The 25,558-nt window shown below is 32.2% G+C and overlaps 2 protein-coding genes and 1 pseudogene across 2 annotated transcripts; all 3 read left to right on the forward strand.

The window, feature by feature from the left end:
• Window positions 1-3,941: 3,941 nt before the first annotated feature.
• LOC108469462 (germin-like protein subfamily 2 member 1) lies at window positions 3,942-5,085 on the forward strand. The gene is made up of 2 exons (XM_017770343.2): window positions 3,942-4,218; window positions 4,410-5,085. The coding sequence occupies exons 1-2, from the start codon at window positions 4,110-4,112 to the stop codon at window positions 4,952-4,954; spliced, it is 654 nt and encodes a 217-aa protein (XP_017625832.1). The 5' UTR covers window positions 3,942-4,109; the 3' UTR covers window positions 4,955-5,085.
• A 9,146-nt stretch (window positions 5,086-14,231) lies between these two features.
• LOC108468097 (anamorsin homolog) lies at window positions 14,232-17,085 on the forward strand. Its single transcript, XM_017768955.2, has 8 exons — window positions 14,232-14,373; window positions 14,663-14,807; window positions 15,120-15,283; window positions 15,357-15,446; window positions 16,071-16,233; window positions 16,342-16,478; window positions 16,572-16,646; window positions 16,816-17,085. Exons 1-8 carry the CDS (start codon window positions 14,371-14,373, stop codon window positions 16,852-16,854), a joined length of 816 nt encoding a protein of 271 aa, XP_017624444.1. The 5' UTR covers window positions 14,232-14,370; the 3' UTR covers window positions 16,855-17,085.
• A 734-nt stretch (window positions 17,086-17,819) lies between these two features.
• Window positions 17,820-24,287, forward strand: LOC108468527 (pentatricopeptide repeat-containing protein At4g33990-like; annotated as a pseudogene).
• The last annotated feature ends 1,271 nt before the right edge of the window (window positions 24,288-25,558 follow it).

A 25,558-nucleotide genomic window follows, 5' to 3' on the forward strand; every position in this document is an offset into this window, starting at 1 on the left:
ATTTATAAAATATTCAAAAAATAAAATTCAAAAATTACATATATATAAAAAAATTCATTAAAATTAGCATGAAAGTACACTGGATTTGATGTAGAAACATGTTTAACATTTTAGTAAGTATTTTTGTTAAAAGAAATAGTAATTTGACTCTTTTGAAAGGTTGATGATCAAAATTTTTTAAAAGAATAAATGATAAATTTAACAAAAAAGAATTGGTAAAAGAAATATAAAACATTAAGTGTCATGCCCTGATTTTATTGTTATCTTTGCACATTAATTAATAAATGAGTTTTAGTTTAATGGTTAAGGATTAATGAATTTATTCTTGAAATTTGAGTTCAATTTTCTTCCCTCGGATCATTTTTATCTTTTCTAATTTTGCTTTTAACCTGAGTATTTATTGTACATTTCTTTTCTTTTTAGCCTTACTTGCTCGTCTCTTTGCCATCCTGCCTTTTCTTCTTCTCTCATTTTCTTAATTTTTTTCTCTACCCTCTTCATTATGCCGCCCCCTAAAACCCTAGTTTTGACCATTGTTGTGCCACCCTTCTTTCTCCTCCCTCTTCCTTCTATTCTCTTTTATTTTATTTTTGTCTCTCTCTTCTCTATCGGTCGAATATCCCTTGGTTTTCTGCAAGTGATCATTCATTTTTTCGTGTTGACTCGTTATCACATATCTGAATTCGGGAAGTGTAAGTTGAATTCAAATAATATCTGATCTCGTATTTCTTTTCTATTTCCTCTGTTATGGTCGAATGTTACAAATGTTCTTGGCCGAACCTTATGTCTGATTTTTGTGTGTGTTTTTTATGGAAGGTCTAGATATGAACATCTCGGATCATCAGTGACATCAAATATTGTTTGCATCTTCGTTTTGAAGCAGTAGAAGTTACAAATCTAATCAAGATTTAGTCAGATCTGAATATAGGAGTTGTGGATTTAAGTCTAGTGCTTTGGATTTGCGTTTTTCATGTGTGAGTCTTAATTTTGTATATTTGGTGAATGCTGAAAGCATGTATGTACTTTATTGTATTGGCCGAATGCACTAAGTGGCCTAATTTGCATTGGGTGAATGTTCTAGGGCCTTAAAGTGTAAATAACCAAGTGTGTAAGTGCCTTAAGGATTAACCATTTGTATATCTATTGATATTGATGGATTGACGGAGTGCATGTTATTACATGTCTTGTAGCGTTAAGCATGTTGATTGATACTATATATTGATTGCATGTAAGCATGCCACTGATTGTTACCATGCATACTGATTGCATGTAAAACATGTCACTTTTATTGGAATTGTTATTAACAAGCATGGTAAGCTACACATATTGCATTGCATGGGGTGGGAATTGACTGGTCACAGAGGAGTTCTGTGGAGTACTGGTGGTTTATTTGCAATTATATATTAGCAGTCTAACTGCAAAATTGTTACCAGTGGTTTATCCACATTGAGCTATGACTCCTATTGTTTTGGTGTACAAATGATGAGTTCTAAGGAACTCATGGTGTGTAGCAAATGGATAGGTAAGAATTCTGCACTGTTTTCATATGAGCATGCCTATGCACAATTATTGAGAATATTGTGTACTGTAATGTTATGCTTTGTCGAATGATTGATAGCTTGTGTGCTTCACTAATGTTTTGATTATTCTGATTAAGACTCATACTGAGTTTTTTTAAAGCTCACCCCTATATTTTTATCATTACAGATAATCTTTGAGGTTAGGATCGGACATAGCATTCTGAGGTCTTGTCTCAGTTTTTATTTAATAAATTATTTTTAAATTTAACTTAATTTTATTATGGTTTTTGGGGCAGTAATTTTGTTAATTTTGAACTGTGGCATGAGTTTTGGCATGAGTTTGATTTTGAGATTTTATTTGCATTTCACTAAATAATGTATAAATTGGTCAAATGAACAATAGGTCTAACTTTGGCATGTTCAAGTTTAAAATTAAGAGGCATCACTTTTTCCATCACGTAATAATGAAATTGGAGTTTTAAAAAGAGAAATTAACGAAATCGACTAAGTTTTTCTCAAATGTCACAACACTTATTAAATTGGATTCTTAAATTAACTTAACTTAATAATTTGACATTTTGATAAATCTAAGACAGTTCCATTAAGTTTTCTAAAAGTTGCTAAAAAATAATATTTCAAATTTGATTGATTTTACTATGTCATTTTAGTGACCGATATAACCTTTAAAATTTGGTCATAACGTCGGGGTCAGATCAAGGAAGTTACATTAAAGGGTGAACTTATTTTTGTCCCAAATTAAAATGGTTTTAAACTATAAATGGAAAGAGTCATTCAACATTGAATCTGTATAACTCTATATAAATGGAATGTACTTCCTTTTGTTGACATGTGGAAACCCACTATTGCTAAGTTTTCATTTTACATTTTGATGTTTATATTTTTATAGATTTAACTTTCATATTTTAGTTTTTAATACAATATAATCTTTATATTTTTATAATATTATTAATTACTTTAAATAGTTAATACAATTAACTTTTCGATTAAAATGTTACGTGATTATATAATTTAAAAGCCGTTTTAAATTCAAAAAGTAGAAGGGTTACATTCTTGAAAGTAAAAGTAATGCAATTAAATTCTAAATGTACGAGTGCATAGTAACTTAGAGTATATTTTAATCTTCAAATTTTTACTCTATACTTTGACATAAACAAATAATTAACTCAACACGAAGTATTTTTAACCAATTATAGGTCCTCAAACTATAATAGAGGCCTTAAAAGTATTAGTTTAGACAATTACAACTCAAAAGTTAAATTTCTCCTTAAGCAAACCATATATCTTTCAATTTTTTATTATAAGTAAAAGTAGGGTAATGTAAAAGAATAGTCACTCAATTATTCAGTTTATTTTATTTTGGTCACTTAATTATAAATGTTTTTCATTTAAGTTATTCAACTTTTCAAAATTAAACATTTTAGTCACTGTTCCATTACTTGCTTAACGAAAATCTAATGTGGGCTTTGTTTTAATGGCCTAATAACAAAATTGACCCTCTAATATTTACATATTATATCAATTTGGTCTTAAATCTAAAAAATCAACAAATTTAACCCTCAATATTTATAAATTTGATTATTTCAGCCCTAATTGTAAAAATTATAAAAAAGTAAAAATAAATATAAAAATATTTTCAAGATTTTTGAACTCAAAGTAAAGAGAAAAGAGTTAAAATATGAAATTACTTTTTAAAAATAGTAATAACGATATCATCATTAGGACTATTAGTATTATAACCCTAATTTAAAGTGAAACATTAATTATTAATTAAATGTACAGACTTCTAACATGTGACATGTTGTGTGTGATAAATAGAAAGAAGGGTAATAAAAGATATTAAAGAGGCCAAAGAACAAAAATCAAGAAAAAAAAACTATAATTATCATTTTTTTTAAATTTCTTAAGGTATCTATTGGAGCAAGTCTAGTAATTAATCATTCACATTCTGTAGGCCCATTAAGGGGATAGATGCTGATAATAAATTTTACAGTTGTTCCATACCCAAGATAAGAATCAAACCCTCAACTACTAGTTAAGGGGAAAAAAATTATTGTCATCTCAACTAACTCTCCTGATCATCCTTACCTAAATGTATGCAATGATTACTTAATTTTCAGTTATCTATTATATATTTATATGGTTAGGTTCAAATTGACAACACAAAGACTAAAATAGGAATGTTTCATACTGTTTGTTTAAAGCAATTATGGCATGCCTAAAAATAATGCTACAGACAGGTATTCAAACTCAAAGTATTCAAAAACCATTCATTAAAAATTTGATTTCCACTTCTTTCTCTCCTTCACCCATTAGTATTCTAATTATCTCCTTCCTTGACTCTTTCTAATTCATTGTCCTTTCTATTCTCTTATTTATCCCTTTGTTTTATTACATTAACCACAACCACAACAAAAATAACAATAACAATAACAACAACAACAACAACAAAAACGACTACATTCAACATTAACACTTTCTAATTCATTGTCTCTTCCATTCTCTTATTTATTCATTTGTTTTATTACATTAGCGGCAACAACAATAACAGTAACAACAATAACATTTAAAATGGAGACTTTTCGATATCTTTTTCTCGTAACTTTTGCTTTAGTGTTTGGATCCTCCCATGCTGATCCAGACTTGCTTCAAGATATATGTGTTGCCAATCTTTCTTCAGGTATTGTCAACTATGCGCTGATATACTCTTGTATATATATAATTGCTTTTAGACACTTACTATGATAATTAGCTTATTATTTATTTATAATCTAAAAACCATATAGGCAGTATGCTTTTAGATGCGACATTAGCTATGTGTTTTTGTTAAATACTTGTATACATAATTATTTAATGTGTCAATGAAAATAGGAGTGAAAATGAATGGGTTCCCTTGCAAGAACCCCTCAACTATAAGAGCAGATGACTTCTTCTTTGCTGGATTCGCCCAACCAAGCATCCCAAACAACACTGTGGGGTCGCTTGTCACAGCGGCTAATGTGGAAAAAATTCCAGGTCTCAACACTCTTGGCGTCTCCATGTCTCGCATTGATTATGCCCCTGGTGGGGTCAACCCTCCCCACACCCACCCACGAGCAACAGAGATAGTGTTTGTTTTGGAAGGTGAACTAGAAGTTGGCTTCTTAACTACATCCAACAAGTTGATATCAAAGGTGATTAAAAAGGGTGAAATATTTGTGTTCCCTAAAGGATTGGTGCATTTCCAAAAAAACATTGGGTGGACGCCTGCTGCTGTTGTTACTGCCTTCAATAGCCAATTCCCAGGAACACAATCTATTGCTGCCACTCTATTTGCAGCCTCGCCAACCATTCTTAATGATGTATTGAGCAAAGCGTTCCAAATTAATAACAGTGAAGTTGAGAAAATCAAGTTGAAACTGAAACCTAAAAAATAGATTAACTTAAGCTTTATATTTGTTGCCAATGTTAGAAAATTAAACAAGGATCACAAAGTTGTGATTATTTTTGATACTACAAATTTTGTTTTGTTTTCTTTATTAATAACCAAGAAAAATGCTGTTATAAATGGATTTATTTGACTTGATTTGATTGCAAATAAAGGTGTCTATGGCTGGACTAGGCCCAAACAAAATTTTAGGCCGAACCCAAAAGATGGGCCTAAAATTTTGTCAAAGCCTAGCCCAGATAAAAATGGCTAAAGCCCGAGCCCGCCCGTATTACTTTTTTTTATATAATTTTTTTAAAAATATAATACATAAAAATACTACAAACATTAAAATAAATATTTCCTAACAAATTGAAAATAAATTTTTAAAAAATATATATACTTAAATAACACTAATATAGGTACAATTTAACAAGCAAATACCTCTAAAATAGTAACAAAATTAACAATAAAATAAGAGTTATATAATATCTAAATAATAACAACAAAATAGTAGCAACATAATTATGAAATGGTAGCAAAATAGTGGAAAAAATAAGAAAATAGCTACAAAATAATAAAAAACAGTAAAAAGAATAGAAAAAAAGCTTTAGTTTTTTTTCATATGCGGGTTGAGCCAAACCAAGCTCGAGCAAAAAAAGTCTTACCCGAGGCCTGACTCGTTTTCTAAGTGGACCTTTTTTTTTTGCCTATGAATCTATATTTTTACCCAAACCCTCCCACTTTTCGAGTAGACCGACCAGACCCATGAACGAATCTAATTGTAAACAAACCATGATGCATTATTACAAAAATATACATTTTAGTTGATAAAAAGAGTAACATATACCATTATAACCAAGAATTTTTTATTAAATATAATTTAAATAAATTAAATGAGATAAATGGAATTAGTTGTTGAAACATGGAATGTTAATTGAAATAATATGTAAAGGTAATATATTAATTAATGAAATTTAATATTAATTGAATTATTTAATGTGATTTAGAATTATTTCGTATATGTAATTCACAATTATGAAAATGTTGTTATAAATTATTGCAAAAATGTGACATTTTAGTTGGTATAATTTATAAAGGAGTACCATATATTATTATATGTTTTTGCTTATAGAAATAAACGATGTGTCAAAAATTGTGATTATATATAAATTACATGCTTTATTTCATCTGTTAATAACACTTATCTGTCTTCAACCACTAATTTTTTTAGATGCTAAATACTAATAAATTAAAGATTAATATTGGCATTGTTGTTAGTATAGGAAGACGTGAATTTGAAAGCGTTAAAGCGCATTATTCTCCTATTTAAAGGTTGAAGATGTATTATTAGTAGTACTAAATATTGTATAAAAGAGAGTAAATATAATAAGGACCTATAATAAAATTAATGTTTAAAAAAAATACTTGAAATAGTAGCATGCTAAAGCATCATAATTTTATGGGCATTACACAATCTACTTTTGCAACTTCATTGTTGTCTTCAGTTGTTACATTTATTCATTCTCTCAATATTCTCACTCTACATTAAAGATAATTTCCCCAAAAATGCTTAATTAAAAGAGTGTCAAAGTGTGCAAGTGGAGTTGCCTCAATAAAAGTAAGGGTGAGTAAAACTCAATTCAATTTGAAAAAATCGAAAAAAAAAAGAATTTTCAATTAATCGAATAGAATTATTTGGTTTCTCGAGTCAACTCAAATAATTAATATGATTTTTCGAGTTCGAGTCAAGTTGAATTTTAGAATTCAAATAACTTGAATAATTCGATTAACTCAAATAACATATTTAGTCACTTTGTTAATTTGAAAATAAGTAAATTGGTCCTAAATCGAACAAAAATCAAAATAATTTTAAAATAATTTTCACAATTCAAAATATTTATAAAAATCCAAAATTTCATAAACTTTTTATAAAATACAAAATAAAAATTTTAAAGAATATATAAAAAGTTAAAATTTAAAAATCTAAAACAATAATTTTAAGGACCTAAACAAGTAAAGTACTAATTTATATTTGTCATACTAAAGTATCTTATCTTGTTTTGAAAGAGATTTTAAATATATGTAATTTCAAATTTATGTGCTCTAACATGACATTCGCTATATTTTAACAATATTTTAATTTGACATGTTTAATTTTTAAAATTTAAATTGAATAATTTCACTTAATTCGATTTATCTCAATTTCATTTCACTCAACTTGATTCGAGAATTTTTTAAATAGATAATATAATAAGATTCATCAACTTGAAATTTTTCCACTCGATTCGAATCGATTTGATTGAACATTCACCCCTAAAAGCTCAAACCCAGATAAGTTCTATCATCTAGAGGTGAACTTCCCTAAACTACCAAGTAGGATTCGTGTTCATTATATTTTTAAATGATTATTGTAAATATTTTATTATTTAGTATGTACCTCGTATGACTTCATTTAATTTTAATTTATGTGTATGAATAAATAATTTAATATTATTTAATCAGTTTCTCATTGAAGTTATAAAAGAATACATATAATCAAATATTTTTTTTAACAAAGGCTGGACATCTATTTTGAAGCAATACGACAACGTTTTACAAATGAGAATTAAAAATAAAAACAGCCAAATAAAATACAAAACTTAGGACTTAAAAAGAAAACATCAAAAGAAAAGCATAGATTCTAGCCACACTTGAACTTTGCTCATCTAAAAACCAGAATACTAAGAAACTGAAAAGCTCCTAAATTCACCACCTCTGTCCATACCCCTTGCTAGTTGCAGATTGTGGTAGAAGCATCTGGCAGTAAACAGACCAATAGTAAACACCCTGACCGTTGAGATCCATTCTAATATTCCATCTCCCACCACCATCGCCCTCAGGCCTGACCCATCTACCACATCACCTCCGTGTATATCTTTTTTTGTTTATCTTCTACAATAAGAGGACGATTGGGGTCCCCTTCGCTAACTAGCATCCTGCCAAAGGAAAGATCCATGCGCATCCAATCGTTGTTTGAGCTGCCGTTCGTGCTAATCGACATTTTCACATTGATACGTACAAAGTTCTCTTGATACCATACGTCTCCCGAGACAAATGAGTGATGAGAGACCCCAACTCTAGCAAGGTCCACCACTATCTCTTCACCCTCAATCTGCCCTCGTTCCACTCCAATATGATAGCATCTAGCCCATATACATTCCTTGATCCAGTGGCAACATCCTCGGCGATTTAAAGTCCATTCAACCTACCATAGCGCTTAATGACAAGGCTACTCTTATAATCCATCGTCTGATTTTCTCCTCCCCCTCATCGGAATTGATATGCCAGATGTTAAATTCCCCATCCTCTATAGATAGCGCCGCCAAAACCGACACCGTAACCACTAAAAAAATCGTCAAACTATGACTTTACCCTCTTTTTCCCAAACGCTCAAAAAATCAAAAAAACCAAACAGAAACCCAAACTGTAACGCCCCCTTACCCGATACCATCGCTGGAGTCGAGTATGAGACATTACTAAACTTATTTTAGCATTTAAACAAGTTCAAACAATTCTCGTAGTAAACTGTCTATCTGCGTCACAGTCGCTAAAAAAATCATATCTTTAGTTACGAAACTCGAAATCAAATTCTGTAAATTTTCCCTAAAACTAGACTCATATATCTACTTAATGATGTTTTTCTAAAATTTTTGGTAGGGCCAATTAGTACAGTTTATTAGTTAAAGTCTCCCCTGTTTCAGGGTTCAGCTACTCTGACCCCTGTGCACTACGAATCAAATTTCTTCTTGTACAGAGATCCAATGACCATGTCGTTTGTTTCTATTAAAAATATACTCAATAAGGAATCCATAAATATAAAGTGTGAGTCCTAATTATTTTTACACAATTTATGATGAATTTCTAAAGTCAGAACAGGGAATCCAGAAATTGCTCTGACCCTATTTCACCAAAACATAAATATCTCATAAAGTAAAACTCTTTTACCTATTTTGTTTCTTCCACATGAAAATAGATTCATTAAGCTTAAATTTAATATTTTATTCATCATCTAATTCTATCTTTACTATTTGTAGTGATTTTTCAAACTCACATCAGTGCTGCTGTGTGATTCTGTTTTATAGCCAATTTCACCATTTTATGGATTTCCATAGATTAGTTAGCATATAAAGCATACGTGTTATCAAATATAATATTGATTAGCCACTCCAATAGCTAATCATTCTCAAACATTTCCATGCCATCCATGAGCCATATCATAAGATTATATACACAAAATGATTATAATGCTATCATGCCATATTCCCAAAATATACAAGTCATTATATCGAAATAGTTTGTTGATAGTGTGAGCGCGCCTCCGACCATTCCCGATCTCCTTGTCGACTTGACAAAACTACAAAGAATAAAGAGGAGGGAGTGAGCATAATTGCTTAGTAAATTCACATGTAAATAGCAAGTAACAAAACCATGCAATAATACGAAATCCACATTTGCATAATATCACAAAAGCATTCATATCATATTTCTCATTCATGATCCTACCATATTATTGTTATATTGAAGTCTCAACCCGAGGGTTAAGTACATACTTGTACAAATTTTCTCATTCACTACACTTACCAACATGTCACCTTCGTTTTAGGTGCTCACCTTATCCACTTAAGATTTACCCGTTGAACACATCGGAATATGATTCGAATACACGGATTTCATGCACATAAGTGTCATACCCGCAGCTAGACAAACTCAATAGCCTACGGAAATTATGTAGCTAAGCTACCATGTAACCCGCCCATAAGTGAACTCGGACTCAACTCAACGAGCTCGGGCGTTCGCATCCATAAGTGAACTCGGACTCAACTCAACGAGTTCGGATGCCTAGTTACATCTCACGAATTCGGACTCAACTCAACGAGCTCGGAACTCAAATATCTTAGTGACATGTCACTTGTATCCTAATCTATTCCCAAGGTTTAAACGGGATTTTCCTCAATCACACATCTTTGTTGTCTTCCACGTAATGTCGGAACCGATCTTGGTACCATTTCATATTTATCAAGTAGCTCACATAATTTGCATATTACTCAATAATAACCACAAAGCATAATATTTCATGATATTATTCATCATATCATATAAATAACATTAAATTACTTAAAATGAAAATTATGTTACTACATTTACACTTGAACTTACCTCGGTACAAAATAAAGAAATTTTGCAATTTAGTCCACAATCTTTTCTTTTCCCCGATCAAGGTCGATTCCACGTCTTTCTTGGTCTAAAATAACACATTTAGCTGATTTAATACTCACATTTATCAAAATAGTCCTTAAATCTAACTTTAGAAAAATTACGATTTTGCCCCTAAACTTTTGCATATTTACACTTTTTCCCCAAAGCTCAAAAATTAAATTTTTTTTCCAAAATTATTATGTTTTATGACACGCTGATCATTTTTCCCTTCTATGGAAACATCAAATTCTCACTCTAACATGTATTTATAAATATTAGGTACTTTTACCGATTATGTCATTTTACTCGTTTTCACGTAAAATCGTTTAGCAAAAGATGTTTAACACAATTTAAAGCTTCATATTCTATCATAAAACATCAAAATAAACACAATTCACCTATAGGTATTTTTCCAAATATAAACCCTAGGTTAAATTATTGCTAGAATAAGCTAAATCAAGTTACCGGGACTCCAAAAACGTAAAGAACATTAAAAACGGGGCTTGGAATCACTTACTATGGAGCTTGGAAGTTTGAAAAAAACCCTAGCTATGGAGAACCCTTGAAATTTCATCCTAATGAAGAAGATGGACATATTTTTCCATATTTTTCCTCTTTTTTAATCTTTTAATTATCAAATGACTAAAATACCCTTCATTAAAAACTTTGGTTATTTCTACCTATGTATGTCCACTTTTGTCCATGAAAATCTAATGGTATAATTCCATTAAAGGACCTCTACTTCAATTATGCTCTTCAATTAAATCCTTTAACATCTAAAACTCATATTTATCAACTTTTGCAATTAAGTCCTAATAGGCAAATTAGACATGCAATTCATGAAATTTTCTATCGATATTCTAACACATGCATCTAATCACTCAATAAATTATAAAAATTAATCGGAATAAATTTTTCTACTTCAGAATTTTGGTTTCGAAACCACTATTCCGTTTAGGCCCTAATTCGGGATATCACACAAACTACCGTGCTATAGAAGCATACATAACCATTCCATAAAAGTAGAAAAAATTGTCGTAAGAAAACTTTAATGGAGAAACGTTATTTCCATGAATGAAAAGTTCATGAAAACCTAAAAACAAATACAGAAGGAACATATTCTTCATTGGAAAACGCGTAAAAGAATTATAAGTAAAAGGCGGTTAATGGCACCGGCAAAGATGCTTACGCTCGCTTCTATGACGGTTAACTCCCCTCCTAATTTTCTCTCTTTGTAATCAAATATTAAATCACAATTAATTTAAAAATGCTACCCTACTTAGACAGTAAAGTTAAATATGTAAAATGTGATATTTGAATTTTGATTATTGTAATTATATAAGTAAAATTTTGACTTTGATTTAATTAATTACATTTCATCAATTTGTTTTTATGTTTTTTTTTTTATTTGAGAAAGAGTATATGTACAACCATACCTATTACACATGGCACATTCGCCACTAATCACCTTCGTCGAACAATAAGGGCCCTGACAACACACTCCTATTGAAAGCACTATTCACTCAGGACCTAGGGATTAAAAAGTTGCACATTTATAAAAAAGTCATCATATTAACAGGATAGTTATTACCCATTGCTTACACACATTATAATATCACATTGTCCCCTATCTAAGGCTTATGAAAGGATCGCCAACCACTAAGGGATCACGACGGGCTCCATAAGGCTACCCATATAAAACCCTCCTCATTCTTGAAAAACGAGTAATTAACAACATTAGATTTCATCTATCTCCCTCCTTACTAACCAACCTTTTCACTCTCTTTGTTCTCCTTCTTCCTTTATAGACGACTTTCCACTCTTTAAGGTAAATCGACCACTCATATCTATAGCTATCTCATCCACGTCAGTTGTCGGTATCAGCAATACCGATTGAAAGTTATAGATACAATACATCCAATTGATTACAAATAAAAATAATCATTGCAAATAATGACATTGAACATAACTTAGATCAAAATAATTCTAGACAAGATCTATACAAGTTGGGATTTAAGTCATAATAAATATAAATGAAGCTTACACGTGATTTATATAGAGTGAAAAAAAACACTCAAAGTTTTAGAGCCTCAAACTCGCTAACACAACCAATGCCTCATTAGCATTTTATATTTGATAAATATAATTGTTCATGTATATAATTAGGAAATGTAAAATAGTGTTACATTAATAACGGTGTTAGCAATTTATAAAAATTCAATAGATATATTTTTATTTATTAATAAAGTAATTACTTATTTTTAAAAGGGAAAATATAATTTTTTGCCCCGAAACTTGGCAACTAGGTTCATTTTGGCATTTGTATTTTTTTGGTCCACTTTGACATTTGAACTTGACACTTAAGTCCATTTTGGTCCCTAAACTTGAAAAATATAGAAGCTGATGATGTAGCACTCTGAGATATTTTTTTAATTTCCAAGTGATGATATGGTACAACCTCAAAATGTCATTTTCAGTGTTTTAATAGTCAAACAGGTGGTTGATAGATCTATTCATAGATCAAACGACCGACTCAGGCTCGAAGGCTCGCTCGAAATTTGAGAGAGTTTGGGTAAAAATATTAAGCTCGAAAAATGGGTTTGGGCTAAAAATTAGGCCAATTTAAAATATGATTGGGAGTGGGCTTGAACATTGAAGGCTCAAGCTTGACCTATTTTTTAAGTTTGTAATGCTTTGTATTATGTTATTTGTATATACTATGTAATTTGTAACCCATAAAAAATAAATCTATATTAAATATATAATACTCCTACATCTGTAACCATTAAAAATATTAAGATGACTACATAAAATATGTAATAAATAAAAATATATAAAATTATTAAGTATTAAATTAAGATAATAGAATATATTTTATTTTTTAAAATAATATGGACGAGTCTAAAATAAGCTTAGATTGACCATTTACAAATATAGGTAAGTTTGCACAAAATTTTTTAGGCTTGTATTTCAGGTCCGGCTGTGCTTGGGTAAGTATAAAGTGTGCTAATATCATGTTTAGGCTTAACCGAAACCCGACCTGACCCGACCCATGAACTCCTTTTGTGGTTAAACATGTCGACTAACTAGTTCTCAATTCAACTAGTTCGATCATCAGACCAATAATTATTAAATGAATAATTAAAAATTCATAAAAACCTAAAAAATAAAAATATTAAACCAATTCAACTTGTTCAATTGTCACTTTTTTCTCAATTTTCAATTTTGATCAATTTCAAACAATTTTCTAGTCAACCAGTTCCACCCTTTTTTTTGAACCATTATATTGATTTAGTCTCGATTTGTTCAATCTAGTTCTGTTCCAATAACACTAGTCACATCATCACATGTTGACAAAATTTGAGTTCAATAACCAAAATGGATCTAGTTACCAAGTTTAAGGACCAAAGTGGACAAAAAAAAGTACATTTACCAAAGTAGATCTAGTTGCCAAGTTCAAGGGTCAAGAATTATTTTACCCCTTTCTAAAAATTTAAAAGGGTAAACTACTTAGTTACTCACCCAACTTTTAGGGCGCTTTCATTTTGGATGACCAAAATGAAATCCTTGCAATTTTGTCACCCAACTTTAAAGTGTTTTCAATTTAGTCGCCCAAGCATTAATTCTCTAAGTGCGGTTGACTGTACATGCTACCTTATGTTTACACTTTCATTTTAGTCACCCAATCAACAATTAAATATATATATATATATATATATATATATATATATATATATATATATATATATTTGGGTGGCCAAAATGAACGAGACGTTGAAGTTGGGTGATAGAATGAAAGTATAAACATAATGTGTTGTGTACAACTAACCGCCATTAGAAATATAATAATTAGGTGACTAAAATGAAATCATCCTAAAAATTGGGTGATGAAATTGCAAGGATTTCATTTTTGGTAGCCAAAATGAAAGTTCCTGAAAAGTTGAGTGACCAACTAGGTAGTTTACCCAAATTAAAATGGGCTGTGCTAGTGTGGGCTTTTGGGAACTAAGTATACATTTAGATAAAGGCTCAATTCAAAAACCAACCAGCCGTCGGCCTTTTTCCTCTTATTTTCCGCCTTGCAAATATAAAAAGTAAAATTAAGCCAAAATAGCCGCCGAAAATTCTATAAGCAAATTCTCTAGGATTTCTATTAATTATTTTTAAAAATTTTGAACCTTGATCGACATGGTGAGTATCATTTTTTGTTTCTTCGATTTTGCTTAATGATTGATCTGCTTTTTTTTTTGTGTGTGTGTGTGTGTGTGTGTTTTAAAATTTCCATCCTTACTTTTTTCGCTTGAAGTCTCTTCGTTCGTGAAAAGTTACGTTATTTAATTTGTTAATTGCTTGTCTTCCTTGTTCGGAACTGTTCTTTTCTTTTTAAGATCGAAGTTGTGGACTGCGTAACATTTTTTTGACGATTTTTTTGCTGTAATTTTTTTTCCGCTTAATTTGAGCTATTTCCCCCTCTTTATAGGATTCGAAATCGGAGCGGAGCGCTGTATTGGCGATTACGGATGATACAAGTTACGCTGTTACTGCTTTAAATGCATATTGGGAGTTTGAGAATGAAAACCCCAAACGCTTCGACCCTCTAATTATCTTGCAAGCTTCTTCTTTAGGTATTTCTTTACTAATAATTTTGTAAATTTTGAATTTGATATGATATGGTTAAAATGTGCTAAAATATGATATGAATTTAGTAAATATTTTGACTTTATTTATGTATTATGATTAGATAGAATCTATGATACTACTATGAAGGGAGAATTAAGTAACAAAATCAACAATCATATTTCCATTGTTTTCGATTGAATTGTTTTTACTACAATATGTTTGTTTGTTTAATTTGTTTTTTAACCCCCTTTATTTGATAACTCCATTAGTAATTACTGATGTTCGGATGTATGTTTTGTTATTGGGGGTTTGCTCAGCTCGGTTGCCGCTCGAATCATTCAATGTAGACTTGGTCATTTACATCTCTAGGTCAGTTGAATTTCCTTTTGGTGAGCTGTATGCTGAAATCTTGAGAGTTTTGGTACCTGGTGGATCGTTGGTGGTTTATGGGTTGCAGTCCGGTGCAAAGGAGGCTGATACGGTAAAATTCGTGGTTTGTGACTTTGATGGGCTTAAGTTGCAATAAGACAACAACTTACTAGTGTTTCTTGCAGGCAATGTCTGCTATCGAGCACAAGTTACTATTGGCAGGATTTTTAGAAGGAAAGCGTTTTCACCTGAAATCAGTTGCTCAGTCTTTTGGGGTGAGTTTCATTTTGTACTGCTTTTGTTGAATATTTCTGTTTACCCTGGTAAATTTATTTTTGGTTTGACTGGCTTTTATCTTAAATAATATAACGAATAAGCATCTACTGTTGTAGATGGCTGCAAAGTTCATTAAGCTTAACCCTTCCAATTGGTGCATGTATTGCCTAGCGTTCTTGAGCTGGGTTAAAATCCCTACTTCATCATAAAAGAAATTCTGCTGAATTCTAATTAATTCGTTGTAGTATTATATTACTATGTTTGTTCTTCTCCCTACTTTTGACATGCGTGGAGGGATGCTGTGTTAGGTCATCATATCTTGCCAGGAACGAAACATATATCTTTATAGTTTATAGAAGGATTAAATCAAAATTGTCATTTTTTGGGGGGCCAAATTATAATTTTAGCATTTATTTTCTTAAAGTTTTATAAATTTTCAGGGCCTGAGAGCACAGTTTTTTCTTTTTTTTTTATTTTTTTTATTTTTTGGGGGTGGTGTATCATGCATTATGCTATTGAAATAAGGCTTGATATTAATTCTATCGTTCATGTCCAGTTAAGCCTTGTATTCCTTTTGCTGAAGATTTTATAAAGATAACTACAGAAATCATTGCCCCATTTAGGTTAAGGCTAAGAAGCCATCTTGGAAGCTTGGATCTTCTTTTGCTATTAAAAAGAAGACCGTGAAAAACCCGTTGAAAATTCAGATGGATGACGATTCAGATCTCATTGATGAAGATTCCCTCTTAACTGAAGAGGATTTGAAGAAACCGCAATTACCACCTGGTATGATGGCTAGACTTGACAAGATACATGATTATTGGTTTTTCATCTTTTGTGTGGAAAGTTTTAGGCTACTATATATAACATAATTTAAAGCGATTGTTTCTTCAGTTGGTGATTGTGAAGTAGAAAGCACAAGGAAAGCCTGCAAGAACTGCACGTGTGGAAGGGCCGAACAGGAGGAGAAAGTGCAGAAGCTGGAACTGACTATGGATCAAATAAACAACCCTCAATCAGCTTGTGGCAATGTATATATTGTTATACTCCTATGCTTTTCCTCACACTTTGAAACAACAGAGTGTGGACTAATTCTTTTTTACATTTCGAGGTATCATGAACAGTGTGGACTAGGTGACGCATTTCGTTGCAGTACATGCCCGTATAAGGGTCTTCCACCATTCAAGCTTGGCGAGAAGGTATGTTTCCTCATTTCTTTTCCCTCTGCTTCGGGTATGAATTCTTGTATGTAGACCCTATCACTTTCAGTAACGTTTGGGACACCATACTCTTTTGTAGTTCATCACCACATCTTTTAGCATTATATCTTTGAACAAATATGATAATAGAAATGAACTCTTTTTCCAGGTATCTCTATCAGGTAACTTTCTTGCAGCCGACATTTGAACTCGAAACAGATGGTTCTTTTGGCCAAAATTTTAGGTTTTTAGGTACATCAAAACAGGTTTGTCAGAGTTCTTTTTGTTGCATTTTATCCATCATTTGCAGATCTTTAGTTTACTAAATCGGTTCCGAAATCTAGATGTATGTAAGCGTTCATTTCGACTACTTCTAAACAGCTACAATATATGTATTTTGCCAATAAAAAAGTACTGTTCCTTTTTATTGGTATGAGAATTTTCTGTGATTATGTCTATACATGTAATTTTGTGTATCGTATTCGTATTTTTTTTTATATTAATGAGAGGTCGGAGTTCTATAGTTTTTTAATTTAATTGTTGTTTTTATGCTTTGGGTTGCTGTTTTGTTCAACAAATTTTGTGTTGTTTGTGCTCCCCGCACCCATCTCGTCAAGAATTTTCATCCCTATCCCTGCCCTGCAACTCACAAGGTTAAAACCATTCCTGCCTCACCACCCACGTGGGTCCGCAGACTCATCTAATTCTTACCATATCCATCTCGTGACTCACTTAATATAATATATTTATAAGTATCAGATAAATAAATATAAACCAAAACTTTTTATGAAAGAAGTATGAAATATCTCACCTTTGGACTACTACCACATATGTGATATTATTCTAATTGTCATCATTTAAAAAAAAAAAATTGTCGCAATTTATTAATTGATAAATGAAATTTAACTTCAACACGAGCTTAAAAATTCAGAAAATAAAGTCTTTATTTATTATTCAAATACAAATAATGTCTCAAATACATTATAAATATCTTCAAGTGCAAAATTTCAAAAATCAATCAATACATGTCACTCCTAATTTTTTGTATCACATATTGAGTAAAGTTAAATAGTAATGAATGTGAGTTGTGTACTATTATCAAAATTAAATTTTTAAATATACCTATTATATTATGCGGGACGAATGGGGATGAGTGGGTAAAAATTCATACTCATGCCTCCCCTATTAGCTACAGCAGGTACAAAGTTGTACTCATGCTTACCCTACCACTCACGTGAGTCTAATTTTTGTCCTCATCTCTACGGCAAAACCTATACGTGGGGTACTGCAAAACCTGCCCACTCACACCAGTATTTGTGCGAAAAATCTGTAGGGGAAGTCAAGTGCAAACCTATTCTTGTATACTTAAATATATTACGTGGACATGTTTAAGTTTTTATAGAAAATTTTTTTTGAAGGTATTTTTTTTAAAATTTTTATTCTATATTTAAAGAACTATATTATATTTTTTATATATAGAATAGAAATGTGAGCCTACAGTCTAAATACCAGGTCCACGTGCACATCACGTGATACCTTCTATCCTACAAATAGTCATTTATTAAAAAAAATAAATGAAAAAAAAAGTGCTTAAATTTAATATGATGAAAACAGTTCTAGGAGAGCTTTGTCTCCCGTTTTAGAGGTCCGGTCTGGCTCTACTTTGGATTTTATCGGAATTCAATACGGGTAGAGGGTCTTATACGAAAGAAAAAAAAAACTAAATGTAGAATATAGATTGAGCTACCAAAGCAAAACACTTTTTAAGGGTGGAAAATGCAGTTTCTACATGTGGGTAATTTGGTGTTCTTTTGCAGGTGTTTATGCTAATGGGGATGATGTAAAGAAGTTTTTGAGTGAGAAATATGGGAATTTATCTGCTTTTGAACTTAAAAACAGTAAAGATTTTAATAATGATCTTATGGAAGCTGATATATCCATGACTGTTAGACTTCAAATCGTCTACAGAAAATTGAGTATCAAATCCATAAAAAGCGCTTATGAAGAATCAGTCGGAAGCAGACTCCAAAAGTTTAGTGGATCAGATAATAAAGAACTACTATCAACCAATTGGTTGAGGTTGTAGCCGCCTCACCGCCATTCCATAGGAGTAAGAAAATAAGTTCAAACCTCGAGAAGTGCACTTGTTGGTTGAGAGGGCTTTACCTTATTCACTTCCAACTTGAAAGAGATTAGTCTCGAATCTAATGTGGCTTGAGATATCTTGGATTTACACAAAGAAGGGGAAAATTCAACTATCAACATCTACCTAGTGATTGGGATATTTCGGTTTTGGTTCATAACCTGAAATTCATATGTTAATTTAACTGCTTTGTTAAATTTCTGAAGTTGAACACCACAGCATTGCACTAACATCATCGCATTTCTTCTAAATTTTTGTTTTCCTTCTGTTTCGAATCTTGTTCCTTGTCCTAGTTTCTGTTTCAATAATGTTAGTTCGATGTCTTGTATGGTTCGATTGCAGGTTCACTTCTCAATTCAAAGATGAATATAAACTACCAAGGGGATCTTTGGTAGAGCTCTCAAAGGAGCCAGGCTATGTACTTAAGACAATAAGTAAGTTGTTCTTTGCATATTTTATCTTTAAATTAGACATAAGAAGCAATCTTTTTCCAATTTTCTTGCATTCACTGGAGATTAATTCATCTGGTATTTGCATCAAGTGTCCATTCTCCCTCCTGTTTTTCCTTACACAATGCCTATGAATCTCCATTTATTCATTTTTGTTGAAATACTGCGCCTCACACATTTATGGTGTGGAAGTGGGGATATAGCCCACGAAAATACTTGGGGAAAAAATTGAACATGCTTATGTCTGACATTTACTTGTATTCAACACTCAGTCTCACACACACTGGGCCTTTTTAACCCATTCCCTCTGTTCTCTTTTACACAACTGTTATGAATCTTTGATTTTTCATTTTTCTTAAAGTACCGGTGTCCGATGCATTTATGGGTTTATGACTCTAAATGTGAAGAATTTGAAAAAAATTAAACATACCCTTGCTTGAACGCATACTTGTATATGACACTCGAACATTCACAGCATGATTAGAAACTACTATGTTTTGCTTGACTCAATAATTTGTTTTACATTATATTATTATACCCCTAATTTTTTATTTCTTTTTTCATTTTGAAAAATGGTGTAGTTGATGGAAAAGAAATAGGAAGTATGGAGAGCAGCCACTATCACCGCTATCACCGCTTCTGGGAGTTAGTTACCATCTCCCTTATTTGCAGTATGCAGTATCTATTTTACTCAGATTGGTGTCCGCCTATAGAAGTAGGCATATATCCGAAAGTTTGCCGTTGTTTCAAGCTCGTTGCACCTTGTTTTCGACATCCGTGAATGCTCTTCAACGCACATCAGATGAAGATGGTGACAAGGGGATCGATTTCGATCGTCTATTCAAATCCTGCAACCGGTTGCACCTTGCCAAGCTCCTCCATGCCCTTGTTGTTGCTGCGGGGAAAGCTCGAAGCATCTTTTTTTCTGCCAAATTTGTTAACGTTTATGCCTACCTTGGCGATGTCTCGTTCTCGCGCCGCACATTTGATCAGATACCCAACAAAGATGTTTATACCTGGAATTCAATGTTTCTGCTTATGTTCGCACGGGTCATTTTCGGGAAGCCGTAGATTGTTTCTATAAGTTTTTCTTGACCTCTGGTCTTCGACCTGATTTCTACACTTTTGCTTCCGTGCTAAAAGCTTGTAAAAATCCACTCGATGGGATGAGGATACATAGCTTGGTACTAAAACTGAGCTTTGAGTGGGATGTCTTTGTCACCGCTTTCTTGGTTCACATGTATACCCGATTCATAGCTTTAGGCAACGCTCGTAAATTATTTGATGATATGCTAGTACGAGATATGGGTTCTTGGAATGCAATGATTTCCGGATACTGTCAAAACAGCAATGCTGCGGAGGCATTAGATGTTTTGAATGAGATGAGATCGGAAGGGGTACTGATGGATCCGGTTACTATAGTTAGCGTTCTTCCTATTTGTGCACCGTTAAACGATATTTTAAATGGAATGTCGATTCATGTATATTCTATAAAACGTGGGTTGGAGTATGATTTGTTCGTATCTAATGCTTTGATTAACATGTACGCGAAATTTGGTAAGTTTGCAAATGCGCAGAAGGTTTTTGATAACATGGTAATAAGGGATGTGGTATCTTGGAACTCGATAATTGCCGAGCAGAATGATGATCCAAACAGGGCGCTAGCTTTATTCTACGACTTGCAACAAACTGGAATTAGTCCTGATTACCTGACACTGGTGAGTCTCATCTATCGTTGCTCAATTAGGTGATTCTCGGAGTGGTAAGTCCGTCTATGATTTGTCACGAGGAGAGGTTGGATTCTGAAAGATTGTCATCTCCAGAAATTCAGTGGTGGACATGTACAGTAAACTTGGTGATATGAGTTCTGCACGTGCAGTTTTTGAAGCCCTTCCGGTTAAAAGACGTGGTATCTTGGAACACTTTAATCACCGGTTACACTCAAAATGGTTTGGCAAGCGAGGCAATCGAAGTATTCGACATGATGCAAAAGGAAGTAGCACCGAATCAAGCGACTTGGGTCAGCATTTTACCCGCTTATTCCAATATAGGCGCCTTGCGACAAGGGATGTGGGTTCACGGACTGTTGGTTAAGTCATCGCTCTATTTGGATATTTTTGTCGGAACCTGCCTCATCGACATGTATGGGAAATGTGGGAAATTCGATGATACTATGTCCTTGTTCTATGAAGTACCGAAAATGACATCTGTCCCCTGGAATTCCATAATATCTTGTCACGGAATTCACGGGCATGCTGAGAAAGCTCTAAAATTATTTAGAGAAATGCGAGAAGAGGGAGTGAAGCCGGACCACATAACTTTTGTATCCCTGCTCTCAACTTGTAGCCATTCGGGTTTAGTTGAAGAGGGTCAGTGGTGCTTTAATGTTGTTAGGATTTCAACCCGATTAAGTAACGAACAAGAAAATAGCGGAATAAATTGAGAAATTGAACACACAAATTTAACGTGGAAAAACCCCTTCAAAGAGGATAAAAAACCACGGGCAAAGATAATTTTACTATAATAACAAAAGAACGAAGAGTACAAAAGATGGAGATAAAACTAAACCCCGAAAACCCGAAAACAAAGAACCCACAAAACGTAAACACAAAATTCTCTAAATGTGTTATGAGTTATAATCTCTAATAGGTATATTTTCTAAGGTTGTAAAAGAGCCTATTTATAGGCTAAATTTATAGATCAAATAATAATAAAATAATCTAAACTAATCAGCGTTTGATTGAAACAAGTAAACAGAGTTTAACTGAAAAACTATTTTTCAAATTTAACTGAAAATAGGAGTCATATTTAACAAATCTCCACCTTGACTCATATTTCCACAACGCCATCTTTGCTAAAGCCCGCCACGAGCCTATCTTGAACTATGCAGGGAATTAAATAAGTCGAATTTGTGCTTAGAAACTGGAAGACTTCTAACCTTTGACTTGTACACTGCCAAATCAAAACTAACCCGGGTCTGATTTTCACGAACACAATGCCCTAACTTTTCAAAACTTGCATCTAAAAGAGAACCTCTCTTCAACGAAACAGTCATACATTTTTCCCTCCTATGACCAAGTTGCCTTCGCTCCAAACAAGTTGACTTCAACTCCGTAACGGACGAGGGACGTCTGATTTCACCGGTCACTGTATAACCTTCCAGAATATAAAGACTGTCGGTTCTTTTACCTTTTAACAAAACGAGAGCTCCACGAGATACTTTAATGCCGCTCGAGTCGATGTTGATTTTGCATCCTTTCAAGTCTAAAATACTTAAGGAGATGAGATTCTTTCATAAATCAGGTACATACCTGACATCTGAGAGTATCCTAATCGTCCCATCGTGCATCTTAATTTTAACAGTACCAATACCAATTACCTTACTAGATAAATCGTTTCCCATACGCACAACTCCACCTTCAATCGAACTGTATGTGGAGAACCATTCTCTATTGGGACACATGTGGAAAGAACATCCTGAATCTAGGATCCACTCGGACGTGAGCTTGGTGTTATCACTTGTTGACACTAACAAGAAATCATCCCCATTTTCATCGGCCAAATTAGCACCAGCTACATCTTCTTTGTTACTCTCAGCAGCTTTTTTTATTTCGCAGTTTATAACAATTTGCTTTGACGTGACTTAACTTTTTACAATAGCGACACCTTTTATCTTGTTTCTTTGATGCTACCAAAACGGAAGCTTGCCTATCTGTCTTGCTATCCAAATGAAGCTTATTGTCGAGTTTGTCTTTACTCAACAAATGACCCTTCACATCTTCGAACGAGAGTTTGTCTCTGCCATAAATCAGGGTCTCCCTGAAAGACTTGTATGAAGGGGGTAAAGAGCACAGTAATAGCATAGCCTGATCTTCATCGTCAATATGAACCTCGACATTCTTTAAATCATTTAAAAGAGTAATGAATTGACTGATGTGATCTCTAAGAAGCTCACCTTCGTTCATGCGAAACGTAAATAGACGTTGTTTCAACACTAAACGATTAGCTAAAGATTTAGTCGCATAAAGAGTTTCTAACCTTTTCCACAAGGCAGATGAGGTCTTCTCCATCAATACCTCCTGCAATATCGTATTCATGAGGCACAACTGGATTGCAGATAAAGCCTTTTCATCAAGCTCTTCCCATTTTGTTTTATTTAGATTCTTAAGCTTTTTTCCGATAACAACCTTTTTCAAGCCTGATTGAACTAGAATTGCCAACATCCGAACTTGCTACAGATTGAAATTTGTCTCACCATCGAACTTCTCAATTTCAAACGTTGTTGTTGCCATCTCTGAACGGGCTGATCTATGAAAATTGAACTAGCTCTGATACCACTTGTTAGGATTTCAACCCGATTAAGCAACAAACAAAAAAATAGCGGAATAAATTGAGAAATTGAACACACAAATTTAACGTGAAAAAATTCTCCAAAGAGGATAAAAAACTACGGGCAAAGATAATTTTACTATAATGGCAAAAGAACGAAGAGTACAAAAGATGGAGATAAAACTAAACCCCGAAAACTCGAAAACAAAGAACCCACAAAACGTAAACACAATATTCTCTAAATGTGTTATGAGTTCTAATCTCTAATGGGTATATTTTTTAAGGTTGTAAAAGAGCCTATTTATAGACTAAATTCATAGATCAAATAATAATAAAATAATCTAAACTAATCAGTATTTGATTGAAACAAGTAAACAGAGTTTAACTGAAAGACTATTTTTCAAATTTGACTGAAAATAAGAGTCATATTTAACAAATGTGATGCGGGAGGAATACGGGATTGAGCCTATTTTGAAGCATTATGGTTGCATGGTAGATATGTTTGGTCGAGCTGGGCATCTAGAGAAGGCATATAATTTTATAAAAGACATGCCAGTAAAACCCGGTGCATCTGTTTGGGGTGCCCTTCTTGGTGCTTGTAGAACACATGGAAACATCGATTTAGGCGCTTTTGCATCCGAACGCTGGTTTGAAGTGGATTCCGAGAATGTTGGGTACTATGTTCTGATGTCTAACATTTATGCGAATATTGGGAAATGACCAGATTCAAATTCTCGTTTCAAGTACAACTTAGAACTTATAAGAGAGTTCTTTTAGGTTTAATTTTGGTTTTAATCCTTTTATTATGCTAAATTTTGATATTTAATTTTTTATTTTTATAATGTTATTAATATGTCCAAATTTATATTTTTGCTTTTAAAGTGAAATTTAAAAAAAATTTTAAGTAAAAATGTTTGTGGGTTGGGTAACTCGATCTGTTTTAAGTTAGATTTAAGTTTATGTTTTTTTAATTTGGGACTGACCCAACTTAGCCTATTTTACTCTTTAGAAATAATTTAAAATATAAATATAAAATTATATTAATATTAATATTTTTATAATTAAATTTAAATAAATAATTTTATATTAATATTAATATTTTTAATTAAATTTAAATAAATTTTATTATTATTTTGAACAATAAAGCATAATATTTGGGCGAACTAGGCATGAGCTTTTTGGAATCAAAGTTGAATATAATAAAAGGGACTAAAACCAGAATTATACCGAGTTTTTATCATTGTTAGCTACTTGATTATTCTTTATATACCAGGCAGTGGTTCTAAGACGGTTCCCACGACCGACGACGGCACATCCGCCGCGAACTCCGCCAAGCTGTCGGTTCCGCTTCTGTTTTCCGTGCTTTTCATCTCGTTGTGGAGGGCTTCGAGCTTTGTCGCCGACATCTAAGCAACTCTATCTGCTGCCATTAAAATAGATACATACGGATTACAGGTTTTTTTATTTTTATTTTTGTTGTTGATTGTCAATGTGATTATTAAATTATTGGGAGCATTTTTGGGGATATTATATTGGTTTTTTTCCTTTATTTTTCTTCATATTTTAGAGCCATTTTTCATAAATAAAAGTATATGGTGTATTAGAGTAAATTTAAAATCTTAAATTTATTTTTATGGAATTAATTTAGACAACACGACAATTAATCTCAATGATAGAATTTATACATAGAAAGAAACAAATTTTATATAATTCACATGAAAACCGCCACATTAGATGACATAATCTTTATATAATTGACAAGCAATGTTATTGTGGAAAAAATATTGGAACAAAGTATTCCAGTTATTGCAAATGAAAAATTATAAATTAACAAAATTTATGTCATTTAATTAATAATAAGTAATCATAATTAGATATTAATAATAAAATTATAATTTAAAACCTAAAAATAATTAAGTAATTCAACAATAATATTAATAAGAAATACAATAAACATGCATAATCATCTAAATAAATAAAATAAAATAAAT

This window comes from Gossypium arboreum, chromosome 8 (genome assembly GCF_025698485.1).
Source record: "Gossypium arboreum isolate Shixiya-1 chromosome 8, ASM2569848v2, whole genome shotgun sequence".
Taxonomy (NCBI): Eukaryota; Viridiplantae; Streptophyta; class Magnoliopsida; order Malvales; family Malvaceae; genus Gossypium; species Gossypium arboreum.

Bases quoted from the DNA above. Each gene is read 5' to 3' on its own strand.
- LOC108469462 (XM_017770343.2), top strand. From the start codon at position 4,110: ATGGAGACTTTTCGATATCTTTTTCTCGTAACTTTTGCTTTAGTGTTT. The intron at 4,219-4,409 runs GTATTGTCAACT...CAATGAAAATAG, and splicing joins TGTTGCCAATCTTTCTTCAG to GAGTGAAAATGAATGGGTTC.
- LOC108468097 (XM_017768955.2), top strand. The intron at 14,808-15,119 runs GTATTTCTTTAC...GGGTTTGCTCAG, and splicing joins CTTGCAAGCTTCTTCTTTAG to CTCGGTTGCCGCTCGAATCA. The intron at 16,647-16,815 runs GTATGTTTCCTC...CTCTTTTTCCAG, and splicing joins CATTCAAGCTTGGCGAGAAG to GTATCTCTATCAGGTAACTT.